Here is a 12360-nt window from a genome sequence, read left to right as displayed (position 1 = left end):
CATGCTTAGCAGTGTGTGAAGATGAAATAGGCCCGTATACAGTTCAGAGTATGAGGACTTCCCACCATATTGTAGCTTGGACTTAAGTAGTGTTGCAACATTATTTTCTGCGAGTTTTATTCCTGCAACATCTTTTTATAGATTTTTATAGCATACTTTTGATTAACACTTTGCATCTCTTTTCTTACTCATTTCTAATGGGATTTAAATGTTTGCTTGTCTCAAAACATGCTATAAAACCAATAAAGATTCATAACTTAAGGGCATTAAAAGCTTACTTTAGTAACAAATCACCCTTAGACTTAAATTGTTACTTACTGATGTGGGCACGCAAGCGTACATGATCAAGTTATAGTAATTGAAACAACATGAAAGGCGGAGTATCGTCCTCAAGGATCAAGCTTATAGTTTGCTTATCTATTTTATAATTATGTCAATTTTAGCTAAGGACTCAAAACGAGTTCAATTTGTAATTTTATAAAGCAACGAAGAAAAGTAATAAAAGAGTTTTGAGAATCCAAGAGTTAAAGTGTTCTAGGATATTGAATCCATTAAGTACAAACATATGTACAAGATGAAAATTGACACATGGTTTTTGAGACACTAAACAATGAATATCTATTTATTTTTATAATATTTATAATAAAAATCTCTTTTTTTAAAAAAAAATCTTTCTCAATTTCAAAAGTATTTTTTAAATGAAAAAACAAAAAGTTCAATTTGATACCAAACATATCTATTTTTCAAAAATTGAAAATAGAAAACCAAAAATAAATAAAAAAAACGAAATGGTTATCATTTGATAATAATTTCATTTTTTGTTTTGATTTTTGAAAATTAAACCTATTTTCTCTTCATTTCTTACAATGATTTGCATATTTATTAAATATAATAGTTGAATTATTATCTAAATTCTAAAAAACAAGTTTTTAAATGTATTTTTTTTTTTGTTAGTTTTCAAATTTTGATTTAATTTTTAAAATCATTGATAAAAAGAGATAACAAAAGAATAGATTTAGAAGTGAAAACGATATTTATAGAGCTAAACTTTTAAAAATAAAAAATTAAATAATTATCCAACGAAAGTTAAATATAAAATATTAGAGAGAGCATAGTGTAAGAAATTTGCGGTATTATATAGAGTCCATATAGTATGAACAAAGGGATTACAATGATCGTAAGACTATAAATTTTCTAGTAATCATCCTATTTCCCGATAGAGTGAAGGGACATTTCAGCGATAATGGTTGAGATTGGAACACGTAGATTGTTCAAATGATTTGGATGGTTCTTCACCACACAAAATTCTGAGAAACATTAACCAATCATTCCCCGTTCTCTACCTCCAAACCCCACCTCCCCAATGACACTCCGCCGGCTGAAGCTGAGGCTCAAATGGCCACTTTTCAACTTTCCCTCCAAAATTTCCCCTCAACCCCAACACTCGGTTTCGGTCTCCGGCCACCGGAATCCGGCAGACTAACCCACCTCCCACCCCGTCTACCTAAAACCAGAACTCCAGCTTTCAAACCCCATTCCCAAAATTCTAAGTGGGTTGTTCGATTAAGTTTGGTAGATCAAAGCCCACCAAAATCGACGGTCGATGTAGGCCGATTGGTGGATTTCTTGTATGAAGATCTTCGCCATCTCTTCGATGAACAGGGGATTGATCGAACGGCGTACGACGAACAAGTGCGATTTCGGGACCCCATTACCAATCATGATACGATTAGTGGGTATTTGTTTAATATTTCGCTCTTGCGAGAACTTTTCAGGCCTGAATTCTTCTTGCACTGGGTTAAACAGGTTCGTTGAAGCCACTGTAATCAATTCATCATTACTTTTAGTGGTTTGAAACAAGATTTTAATGCAACCCCTACCAGAATTAGTGGGTTTTGTACATAAATCTGACTGATCGAGTCGTACTAGACAGGACCATATGAAATAACTACAAGATGGACTATGGTAATGAAGTTTGTCCTTCTACCATGGAAACCAGAATTAGTTTTCACGGGAATTTCTATCATGGGTATCAATCCAGAGACGGGCAAGTTCTGTAGTCATGTGGTAACATCCTCCTTCCTTATTTTGGAAGTGATTGAGAGAATATGTGGCTGACTGACCAGTTATGAAATTCTATTGAATTTGTCTCTCTCTCTCTCTGTTTTTTTTTTTTTTAATCATAGGATCTTTGGGATTCAATACAAAACAACGACTACTTTTCTGTAGAAGGCCTTTGGGATGTCTTCAAGCAGGTATTCTCGTTATATAGATGATGAAATTCATCCACAAGAGATAGTTTTATTGTATTTCTAATGTTTACTCTCTTCAGCTTCGGTATTATAAGACCCCGGCATTGGAATCACCCAAGTATCTGATACTGAAAAGGACTGCAAATTATGAGGTTTGCTTTCTACTTCCCTTTGCTCTGTTTCACGATCCTTTGTTATCTGTGTTGCATTGCAATCGATTATTATTCCCCTTATCTGCCTTTTGAAAGCTCTTGGATTGAAGTTATATTCTCATAAAATGTGGAGGTATGTTCTCAATATTTCTAGGATCAGTCATCAGACAAATTTGAACTTAGACTGTCAAAATAAGTAGGAAAAGAAACTATAAGAAATAGTTCTTACTCAAGGTCCATAACTTATTCTTCTTCCTTGCTCTTTTTCTTGTATGTGAATGATCACTTAGAGAGTTTTTCAAGTTCAACAATGTGTAGTCGAAGATTCTTTCTCTGACTTTTAACCAACTGAACTATACTCAGGCTGACAAGCTTCTCCAGAGTTTGATGAATATAATGAATATAGGAACAATGAAGTTTTCATGTATTGTGTACATGAAGAGCTTGAGTATTGACAGTATTTTCATTTATTGCAATAAGTTTAATTTGATTTGGAACTTGTAGAACTAAATGTAGATTTTAGTAATCTAAGAGGTATGATCAATGTACATCTTTTCTTCAGGTGAGGAAATATGCACAATTTATAGTGGTGGAAACAAGTGGAGACAAGCTCGCTGGGTCCGCAGGATTCAATACAGTTGCTGGGTGAGTATCTCTCTTCCCCTGAGCCCACCCATCCAAACACACATCCTTGCAAATTTGGTCCTTCTTTATTCACACCAGATTCTACATGCTCCATGCCACACGAGCCAAAGTGTAAGCTAGTATATGTTTACCGCTACTAGACAGCAAAAATCACTTTGCATTAGCATCTACAGGGACCATTGCAATGCTTTGTTTTAATTAACCTGTCGATTTTTCCTTGTCTACACCAATCCTGAGTTGGCTGTTCGATGCCCGAGGAAGTCCCTTAAGGGGATGTTTGGGACATTAAGTGGAATGGTGAGCTCCAAGGAGTGGTGAGTTCTTGGGGCCTATAGTGTAAGAAGTTGATAAGGTATAGAATTGATGTATTTTAGTGGTGGGATCCACAAATTCTTTGGGCTAAATAAGGAGTGGAGTTCACAACTCCTACTCTCCAACTCTTCTAAACTTCATGGGCTAAACACACCCTAAAGGAGCCATTCCCAGTTTGTTCTCCGGCTGGCACGTTGCGACCCACTCTTGCCGTGGGAGCAGCTCCAGCAGTCCACCATCTAGGAGTAGTAGGACTTAACCCTCCACTTCTCTAGCAGCATGACACTTGGATAAAACCAAACATTTGCTTCTACTTTTAGATAAAATTAGAATTGTCCCTTTTGTGGATGATATATTATGATTCAATAAGCACAGGTATATATTTGGGAAGAACTCTACAAAGGAGAAGATACCCATGACTACTCCTGTATTCACCCAAACATTTGACTCTGAAGTACCCAAAGTCTACATTCAAATAGTTCTTCCTTCAGAGAAAGATATAGACAGGTGTGATTAACTGATGTCCTCTTCAAATTTTTGAAATGAAACTCTATTGAACTGAGCATGTCAAGTTGTAAGCTATTAGTGAACTGAATACTTCACTTGGTGGGAAGTTCAATTATGAACATTACTTCTTTTTTCAGTTTACCAGATCCTGAACAAGACATAATTGGCTTGAGAAAGGTTGAAGGAAGTATTGCTGCAGTGTTGAAATTCAGTGGGAAACCTACAGAAGAGATTGTGCAAGAGAAGGCAAAAGAACTGCGGTCTAGTCTCATAAAGGATGGTCTCAAACCCAGTAACGGCTGTTTGCTTGCTCGGTATAACGACCCTGGAAGAACATGGAACTTTATAATGGTAAGTCCCAAATCCATGTGCCTTTCCATCATATGTATGGCTTGACATCGTTTGATCATATATTTCGTAGAAAGATTAGAAGGTTTTCTGTTCTATATAAGTAAGCAGTTTATAATCTTTTAATGCTTCATGTTCTGGATTAAGGGTGAGATTTTAAATCTCTTTTCGAAACATTAAAAAAAAGTTTTTCATTTGTATTATTTTTAGTGTTTGATTACCTAGTCAGAAGTGGTTTATAAAATTACACACACGTCTAAAAATACTCAAATGTATTTTTCCTTTAAAGTACTACTTTAAATTTCACTTTGCATTCCGAACTTCACTTTTGGGTTAAGTTGGTTGTTCTTCCCTAGAATTTGATAGGCCTTTAATAACCAAGGTATATGAAAGACGAAAGAAAATAAGTAAGTTAGGGAAATTTAAGAGAATGTAGGGGCCAAGGAATATTGTTAGTTAGAAGAGGAAAAATAGAAAAGAGAGAGAGGGGGGCCCATGGGAAGGAGAGGTATTTGTAAGGTCCATTGAGGCCATGAGAGTTCTTGAACATTTTGTATCAATTCTCATATTTTGAGACTGATGGGAGAGAAGGGGGGCTCTCAAACTCTTCCCCATTGTTAATAAAATAAGGAAAAGTGTTCCAAACCTATCAATTGGTATCAGAGCACTTACCTAGGTATGGTGGGAAAGATGGAAGCACGATTGGTCGCTATGGAGGAAAAACAGATGGAGATGGAGGAGAAGATGAGTGTGCAGTCGAAGGAGGTTAAGGATTGGATGGGAAGCATGTCTGCCCAGATGGCCTTAGTACTATTGAGGTTAGACATGATAAGTAACCCTGAGAAACATTCCCCATCATCAGAAAGAACTCCAACAGAAAAAGGGAAGCAAGTAACAGAGGGTTCATCATCAAAAGCAGAAAATCAGGAGGGAATACATGCACCTGGGAGCAAGGAGATCCTGATGTTTGATATGCGACTGAGGAAACTCGAGGTATCGATTTTCAAAGGGGAAGAAGTTGAAAATCCAGACAGATGGTTACACAGGGTAGAACGATATTTTGTGGTGAATAGATTGTCGGAGAAGGATAAGTTAGATGCAGCGGTGTTGTGCTTGGAGGGGGAAGCGCTCGACTGGTATCAATGGGAGGACGATTGGTCACCGGTGAGCAGTTGGTCGCAGTTCAGAGAGCTGTTTTTGACGAGGTTTCTGCCGGCGAGTGAAGCGGACTGATTTGCCAGAGTGATGCGGCTACAACAGGAGGCGAAAGTAAGGGATTATCGAAGGAAGTTTGAACGATACTATGCTGGGTTGAAGGAGCTGGGCGACAAAGCCTTGGAGAGAAAAATTGTTTGTGGGCTTAAAGAGGAAATTCAAAGCGAGATGCGGAAATTGAAGCTCGAAGGTTTGAAGGCCAAAATGCGATGGCCCAATTGATCGAGGAAGACCAATTACTTCAACGGCGCTTGGGTAAAGGGGTTGGGTCGGAGGGGACCCACAACCTGAGTGCGAAGATAGGGGGAGCACAAGTGGATCGAGTAGTTGCGGGTCAAGCAACCTGATTAGCTGGACAATCACAATCAACCCGAACCGGGGAAGCTCAACCGGGTCGTCTACCACAATTGTAGCGCAGGGGGTAACGGGGACGAAAGGGGTCGCCGGCGGCTCGTTTCGAAGGCTATCCGATGCAGAGATGAAGGAGAATCGAGATAAAGGCCTGTGCTTTAGGTGCGACAAGAAGTTTAGCTTTGGCCATCATTGCAAGAAGAACGAACTCCAATTCATGTTTGTTCAGGAGGGAGAAGATTTAGCAGAGGATGGAGAGGAATCTGATATATTTGAGTATAAACCAGACAGAACATCATCGAAGGACACGAAGGAGATTGTGAACCTTTCCTTAAGCTCATTGGCTGGTTGAGCTCACCGAAAACAATCGAGGTACGGGGAGTCGTCGGCGATCGGGAGGTTGTCGTGCTGATTGATGGGGGAGCAACGCATAACTTCATTACCTCGGAGTTGGTCACGGAATTGCAGCTGCCAATCTCACCATCCGAAGGATATGACGTAGTGTTGGGCTCGGGAGGATCCGTTCAAACTGTCGGAGTATGTAAAGGTGTGTATATAACCATTTCCGATTTATCAATTATACAAGACTTTCTTCCTCTACCTTTAGGCAGCGCGGACGTTATTCTGGGAGTAGTGTGGCTGGAAACCTTGGGGTAGATCATCTTCGATTATAGGCTGTCAACCATGGAATTCAAAGTTGGGGAGTGGACAGTCCAATTGCAAGGAGACCGGGGCTTGGTTAAATCACAAATATCCTTGAAATCTATGGCCAAGGCAATTAGAGGAGGAGAACATGGTGTCTTGATAGAATTAAACACACTAGACCTGAACTGAGACAATGCAGTAGAAGAGGAAGACAGTACAATCGAGTCCGTGGGGGATAAAACTGATGTACCTCAATAAATTCAGCAGGTGCTAAGGAAATTCGAAGCAGTCTTCCAAACACCATCTGAACTACCTCCAAATTGAAGTAACGATCACATCATTGAGCTACTACCAGGGGTGGGACCAGTCAATGTAAGGCCATATGGATACCCACGGTTCCAGAAAGATGAAATTGAAAGGATGGTCAAGGAGATGTTGATGGCAGGGGTCATTCAGCCAAGTCAAAGTGCCTTTTCTAGTCTAGTATTGCTGGTCAAGAAGAAAGATGGGAGTTGGTGTTTCTGTGTTGAATACCGCGCCCTGAATAATGCCACCATTCCAGATAAGTACCCTATTCCCATTGTCGATGAATTGTTAGATGAACTATATGGTGCCACAATCTTTTCAAAAATTAACTTAAAATCAGGTTATCATCAAATCCGAGTTCACCCAAGGGACGTCTACAAAACCGCATTTAGAACACACGAAGGCCACTATGAGTTTTTAGTAATGCCCTTCAGGTTGAGGAATGCTCCATCTACCTTCCAAGCCATCTGTTAGGAACCCTCCTAACAAGAACGGTACTAAAAGATATAGAAAAACTAAAGGACAATTCAATTATAGAAATATAGTAAAAATATATTGAAATATGTTATAAACTCACAAACTAACAAGATAAATCCTAGTCTTTTGAGAGAGCTAGTCTCTCCCAAATTCCCAAATGGAAATTCCCACCAAATTCTTCACACCCTCTTACCACTCCCACTCCCACTATTTATAGCCATATTCACTAACTAACTTCCTATCTAATTACTCTTATACCCTTACTAATACCAATACCAATATTCTCCTAAAAGTCCTACTATTTCTATACTAGGGGCCGTACACCATCATGAATGAAGTCCTTAAACCGTATCTTCGTCAATTCGCTTTGGTCTTCTTCAATGACATCTTGATTTATAGTAAGACATTGGAGGAACACATGAGCCATTTATCAACAGTCTTGGAGGTATTGATTGAAAACCAGCTGTAGCGAATTTAAAGAAGTGTCAATTTGGAGCAACGAGCATTGAGTACTTGGGGCATATTATTTCTGCAAAGGGGGTCTTAGTCGATCCAACTAAGTTGGAAGTAATGAGTAGCTGGCCTACACCACGAAATGTGAAGGAGTTGAGGGGCTTCCTTGGCCTCACAGGCTATTACAGAAAATTTGTTGCTAACTATGGCGCCTAGTCTTGCCATTGACCCAATTACTAAGGAAGGGAAGTTTCCATTGGAGTGAGGAAGTAGAGGAAGCATTCCAACGTCTTAAATCAGCCATGATGTCAGTGCCAGTGTTGGGATTACCCAACTTCAATGAACCCTTTGTTGTAGAGACGGATGCATCAGGTGTTGGGGTGGGGGCTGTGTTGATGTAGAACAAAAGACCATTGGCTTATTTCAGCCAAGTACTACCCCCTACTCATCGTTTCAAGGTAGTATACAAGCGGGAATTGATGGCCATGGTGTTTGCGATTCAAAAATGGAGGCCCTACCTTTTAGGAAGACATTTTATAGTCCGAACAGACCAAAAAAGCCTAAAATTTCTTCTGGAGTAGAGGGTAATCGCGGGAGAATACCAACGTTGGATTGCCAAACTCATAGGATATGACTTTAGCATTGAATACAAGCGGGGAACTGAAAATTCAGCCGCGGATGCTCTCTCTCGACTACCAACCTCATTGGAACTAGGAGTGCTCAGTGTAATGAAGGGGCTGAATACCTCTGTTTTTGTTGAGTAGGTGGGTGAGGATGAAGAGTTGAAGAGGATCCGACAAGCCTTGTTGACTGGGCAGCCTGCACCAATCGGATACAGCATTAGGGGTGAACTTCTATACTATAAGGGAACTTCTATACTATAAAGGAAGGATCGTGCTACCGGCTACCTCACCTACAATACCTTTATTATTACATGAGTACCACAATAGCCCCATAGGAGGACACCAAGGAAGCTTGAAGACTTACCAGCGGCTGTCCAAGGAAGTATATTGGAGGGGGATGAAGAAATCAGTCCAACAGTTTGTGGCAGACTATGGAATATGCCAACAGGCCAAGTATCTAACCCTTTCACTCGCGGGCCTCCTACAAGTTTTATCGATTCCTGACAGAGTATGGGTAGATATCTCCATGGACTTCATTGAAGAGCTTCCAAAATCTGAAGGATTCGATACCATCATGGTATTAGTAGATCGGTTGTCAAAGTATGCCCATTTCATTACCCTCAAACATCCATTTTCTGCTAAATCTGTGGCTGAGATATTTGTTAGGGAAGTCGTGCGCTTACATGGTTACCCTCGAAGTATTGTGTCCGATCGTGGCAAGATCTTTACTAGTTTATTTTGGGAAGAGCTCTTTCGCATGATGGGAACTCAATTATGTAGAAGTACAGCTTACCACCCCCAGGCGGATGGACAAACGGAGGTAGTCAATAGAGGTATCGAGACTTACTTGAGATGTTTCACTATGAGCAACCCTAAACAGTGGGCTAAGTGGGTGCCTTGGGCCGAGTTCTGCTATAACACATCCTTTCACACAGCTACCCAAGCCCACTCCCTTCGAAGTATTATATGGTTGTCCCCCCCACCAGTGCTTGGATACATGAATGGCTCTAGCTCAGTCAACGAAGTCGACATTCAGTTGCGCGATAGAGATGTGGTGATAGCTAAGCTTAAGGACTCACTACACAAGGCTCAACAAAGAATGGCTAAGACAGCTAATATAAAGCTGAGGGATGTGGAATTTAGTGTAGGAGATTGGGTCTACCTTAAGCTCGAACCATATAGACAATCATCTATAGTCAAGCACAAGTATCCAAACCTGGCACCACGGTTTGTAAGACCATTTCAGGTGACTGGTCACATTGGGAAGACAACATACAAGCTTGCATTACCAGTCGGGACAGGTATCTACCCTGTGTTTCACATATCAGTACTACAAAAGGCAATCGGCTGCAACCTGCCAAACATACCAATTCCTCCTAATGTGACCGACGAGTTGAGCTTCATAACACAACCTGCTGAGCTGTTAGGCATCGGAACATCACCTTTTGAAGGTCAACAAACAGAGGTATTAATTCGCTGGGAGAATGGAGACAAAGCCGATGCAACATGGGAGCTTCCGGACGTAATCAATGACCAATTTCCTGATTTCCACCTTGAGGACAAGGTGGCTCTTTGGGGGACGGGTATTGATAGGCCTTTAATAACCAAGGTATATGAAAGAAGAAAGAAAATGAAAGAAAATAAGTAAGGGAAATTTGAGAGAATGTAGGGGTCAAGGAATATTGTTAGTTAGAAGAGGAAAAACAGAAAAGAGAGAGAGGGGGGCCCACGGGAAGGAGAGGTATTTGTAAGGTCCATTGAGGCCATGAGAGTTATTGAAGATTTTGTATCAATTCTCATATTTTGAGACTGATGGGAGAGAAGGGGAGCTCTCAAACTCTTTTCCATTGTTAATAAAATAAGAAAAAGTGTTCCAAACCTATCACAATAGTCTGCCTTTACATCTTAGAGTTTGGTATGACTTTTAGAAGGGAAAAAAAGCGTGGTTAACTCATATTTTCTTTAATATTTCATGATATTATGTTAAATAATAAAAATTGGTTTCAGTAATACAAAAACATTAGATCACTTCTTTTCCAAAAGTGGTAACCAAATAAGTGTACTTCATTTAAGAATACTGTTCTGGAAAGTAATCCTAAAATAAGTGTACGCCATTATGTTTGTCTGATTTTAAAATGCAAATATGCTCCTTTTTGTGGTTTGGTTGACAGAGAAATGAGGTGCTAATATGGCTTGAAGAATTCTCATTGGAGTAGAGAACCATTCAAAGAATTTTTTCCTTCATAAAGCCTTTGAGTCATCTTTGTTGCAAAGATCTCACGTGTTCAAGTAATGAATCAAAATTCTCTTGGTTCTTTGAAGATAACACACATGGACTCTGCCATATTCGTTGTCATCATATTGTAAACATCTTCCTAGCCAATGCATACGTACCCACCGTGATAGTCCAACTTCTCCTAAATTCCTTCCAACACCATTATCAAATGTTAGAATACTGTCCCACGCCACTTGAAGTTTTGTTTCACGATATATCATTAATGTACTGTAAAACAAACGTTATATATTGTTTCATTATTGAACTTGGTATCTAAATTTAGTTTCAAGTGTTGCACACAAAAGTATGGAATGTGGTGGGGAGCACAGAAACAATACACTTCGATAAGTTTGAATTTCGACCTACCACAAAATATAGATTCTTGATTTCACCTATTTTACCTTTTAACTTTTCCAAAAACCATTTTATGAAAGCATCAATTTCTCTATCAATGATTCCTCAAGCAAGGGGATAAATTTGATTAACTACCATCTAAGCAAGTGGCAACTATCAATTGACCTCGCCATTCTCTTTACAAATGTTCCATAAATAACTACAATAGGTCGTATCAAATTGAAAAATCCTTGGATACAGGGACCTAGCCATAAAAGAATATTTGAAGAAATTCCCAGCTTCAAGTTCAATGTGATAAACTGTACTTGAATTTTCAAGTTTCAGTGCTTCATATAAACTAAATAATTATACGACTCTCCAAGAGATCTCCGTGCTCGCATATATGTATTTTCTCTGATACGCCATGCTTTTTTATAACTCATATATATGCCAGTCTTGCCTCATGTCTTCTATGATTTTCTGTGGTCTGTATTGATGACCAACTCCTTTGAATTTAAACTTTATTAGTTCTCCAACCATCCAAGATTTTGCTTGCTTACGGTCACATTCAAAATGAAGAGGACATGAATGGACATTTAGGGGTTGTTTGGGGTGCTGAGTAGAAATAGGATGTCTGAAATTCATGTCTGTGGAGTTCATGTGTGTGTTTGAGGTGCAGAGTTGAGTTCATATCTTTAGGTATCTGATGCATTTTTTGAATTCTAAATAATATGTTTTTGTGATTACTATTTTTGTTTTGAAACTTTTTTATTCAATAATTCTACCCATCTTTGTTTGAATAAACTATGAATTACAATTTTTTTCTTTTAATTTTTAAAACTTTTCTTTTTCTTATTTTTGACAATGAACAATAATAACCTATTACATTTCTTGTAGAAATATGGTTAAATAAAATGTGAAACTAAAGCGAAATCAAAACCTTTTATTCTAGCTAATTTTTCTCCATGAATTTCATATTTTCTTTTCTTCTTTCTATTGTTGCTCTATATTTTTACTATGTCGTGAATTTTTTTAATTAAATTTTTCTCTATCATCGTATTAGCCAATGAAATGTCACATTTCTTCAACAGTTTTACTCTCATTTCTTTTAAATTTAGAGGATCATCAGAGAACAAATCTCTTTTTTTCACTAATTCTTGCTTGAAAATGTTCCAAGAAAAAAAAATCCATTCTATGGTTTTTTTTGTTATATGTTACATACTTTTCAACTGGAAAATTAAAACGATATTGTCCTTTTAGAAACTATTTAGGAAAATATTGTTGTTTTCAAACTATTTGTAAAAATATTGTTATTTTTTTTTAAATAAGTCAAGGGTTGAAAATTCGAACTAGATAATTTTCAACCCTCGACCTTCCCCTTTCGCTTTACATTTGCACGTCGAATTTTGAACCCTCGACCTTGCCCTAACATTATTATTGAGTCTGTTTAATTATCATTCCGGAGA

The 12360-nt window shown here is 38.5% G+C and overlaps 1 protein-coding gene across 2 annotated transcripts; it reads left to right on the top strand.

Moving 5' to 3' along the window:
• Window positions 1-1331: 1331 nt before the first annotated feature.
• Window positions 1332-10865, top strand: LOC120071301 (heme-binding-like protein At3g10130, chloroplastic). Of its 2 annotated transcripts, none has more exons than XM_039023494.1 (8): window positions 1332-1806; window positions 1930-2067; window positions 2187-2255; window positions 2333-2404; window positions 2967-3049; window positions 3737-3868; window positions 4006-4219; window positions 10458-10865. In XM_039023494.1, the coding sequence occupies exons 1-8, from the start codon at window positions 1396-1398 to the stop codon at window positions 10500-10502; spliced, it is 1164 nt and encodes a 387-aa protein (XP_038879422.1). In that variant the 5' UTR covers window positions 1332-1395; the 3' UTR covers window positions 10503-10865. The 2 variants fall into 2 exon arrangements, with proteins under 2 accessions (XP_038879422.1, XP_038879423.1); XM_039023495.1 differs by having other exon boundaries at window positions 1665-1806; window positions 1934-2067.
• The last annotated feature ends 1495 nt before the right edge of the window (window positions 10866-12360 follow it).

Source organism: Benincasa hispida, chromosome 2 (genome assembly GCF_009727055.1).
Source record: "Benincasa hispida cultivar B227 chromosome 2, ASM972705v1, whole genome shotgun sequence".
Lineage (NCBI taxonomy): Eukaryota > Viridiplantae > Streptophyta > Magnoliopsida > Cucurbitales > Cucurbitaceae > Benincasa > Benincasa hispida.
This window is presented reverse-complemented; position numbering and strand designations above follow the sequence as displayed.

Excerpts from the sequence above, each read along its gene's own strand:
- LOC120071301 (XM_039023494.1), top strand. The coding sequence starts at position 1,396 with ATGGCCACTTTTCAACTTTCCCTCCAAAATTTCCCCTCAACCCCAACA. Across the intron at positions 2,256-2,332 it reads TTTGGGATGTCTTCAAGCAG|CTTCGGTATTATAAGACCCC; the intron begins GTATTCTCGTTA and ends TACTCTCTTCAG. Across the intron at positions 2,405-2,966 it reads AAAGGACTGCAAATTATGAG|GTGAGGAAATATGCACAATT; the intron begins GTTTGCTTTCTA and ends TCTTTTCTTCAG.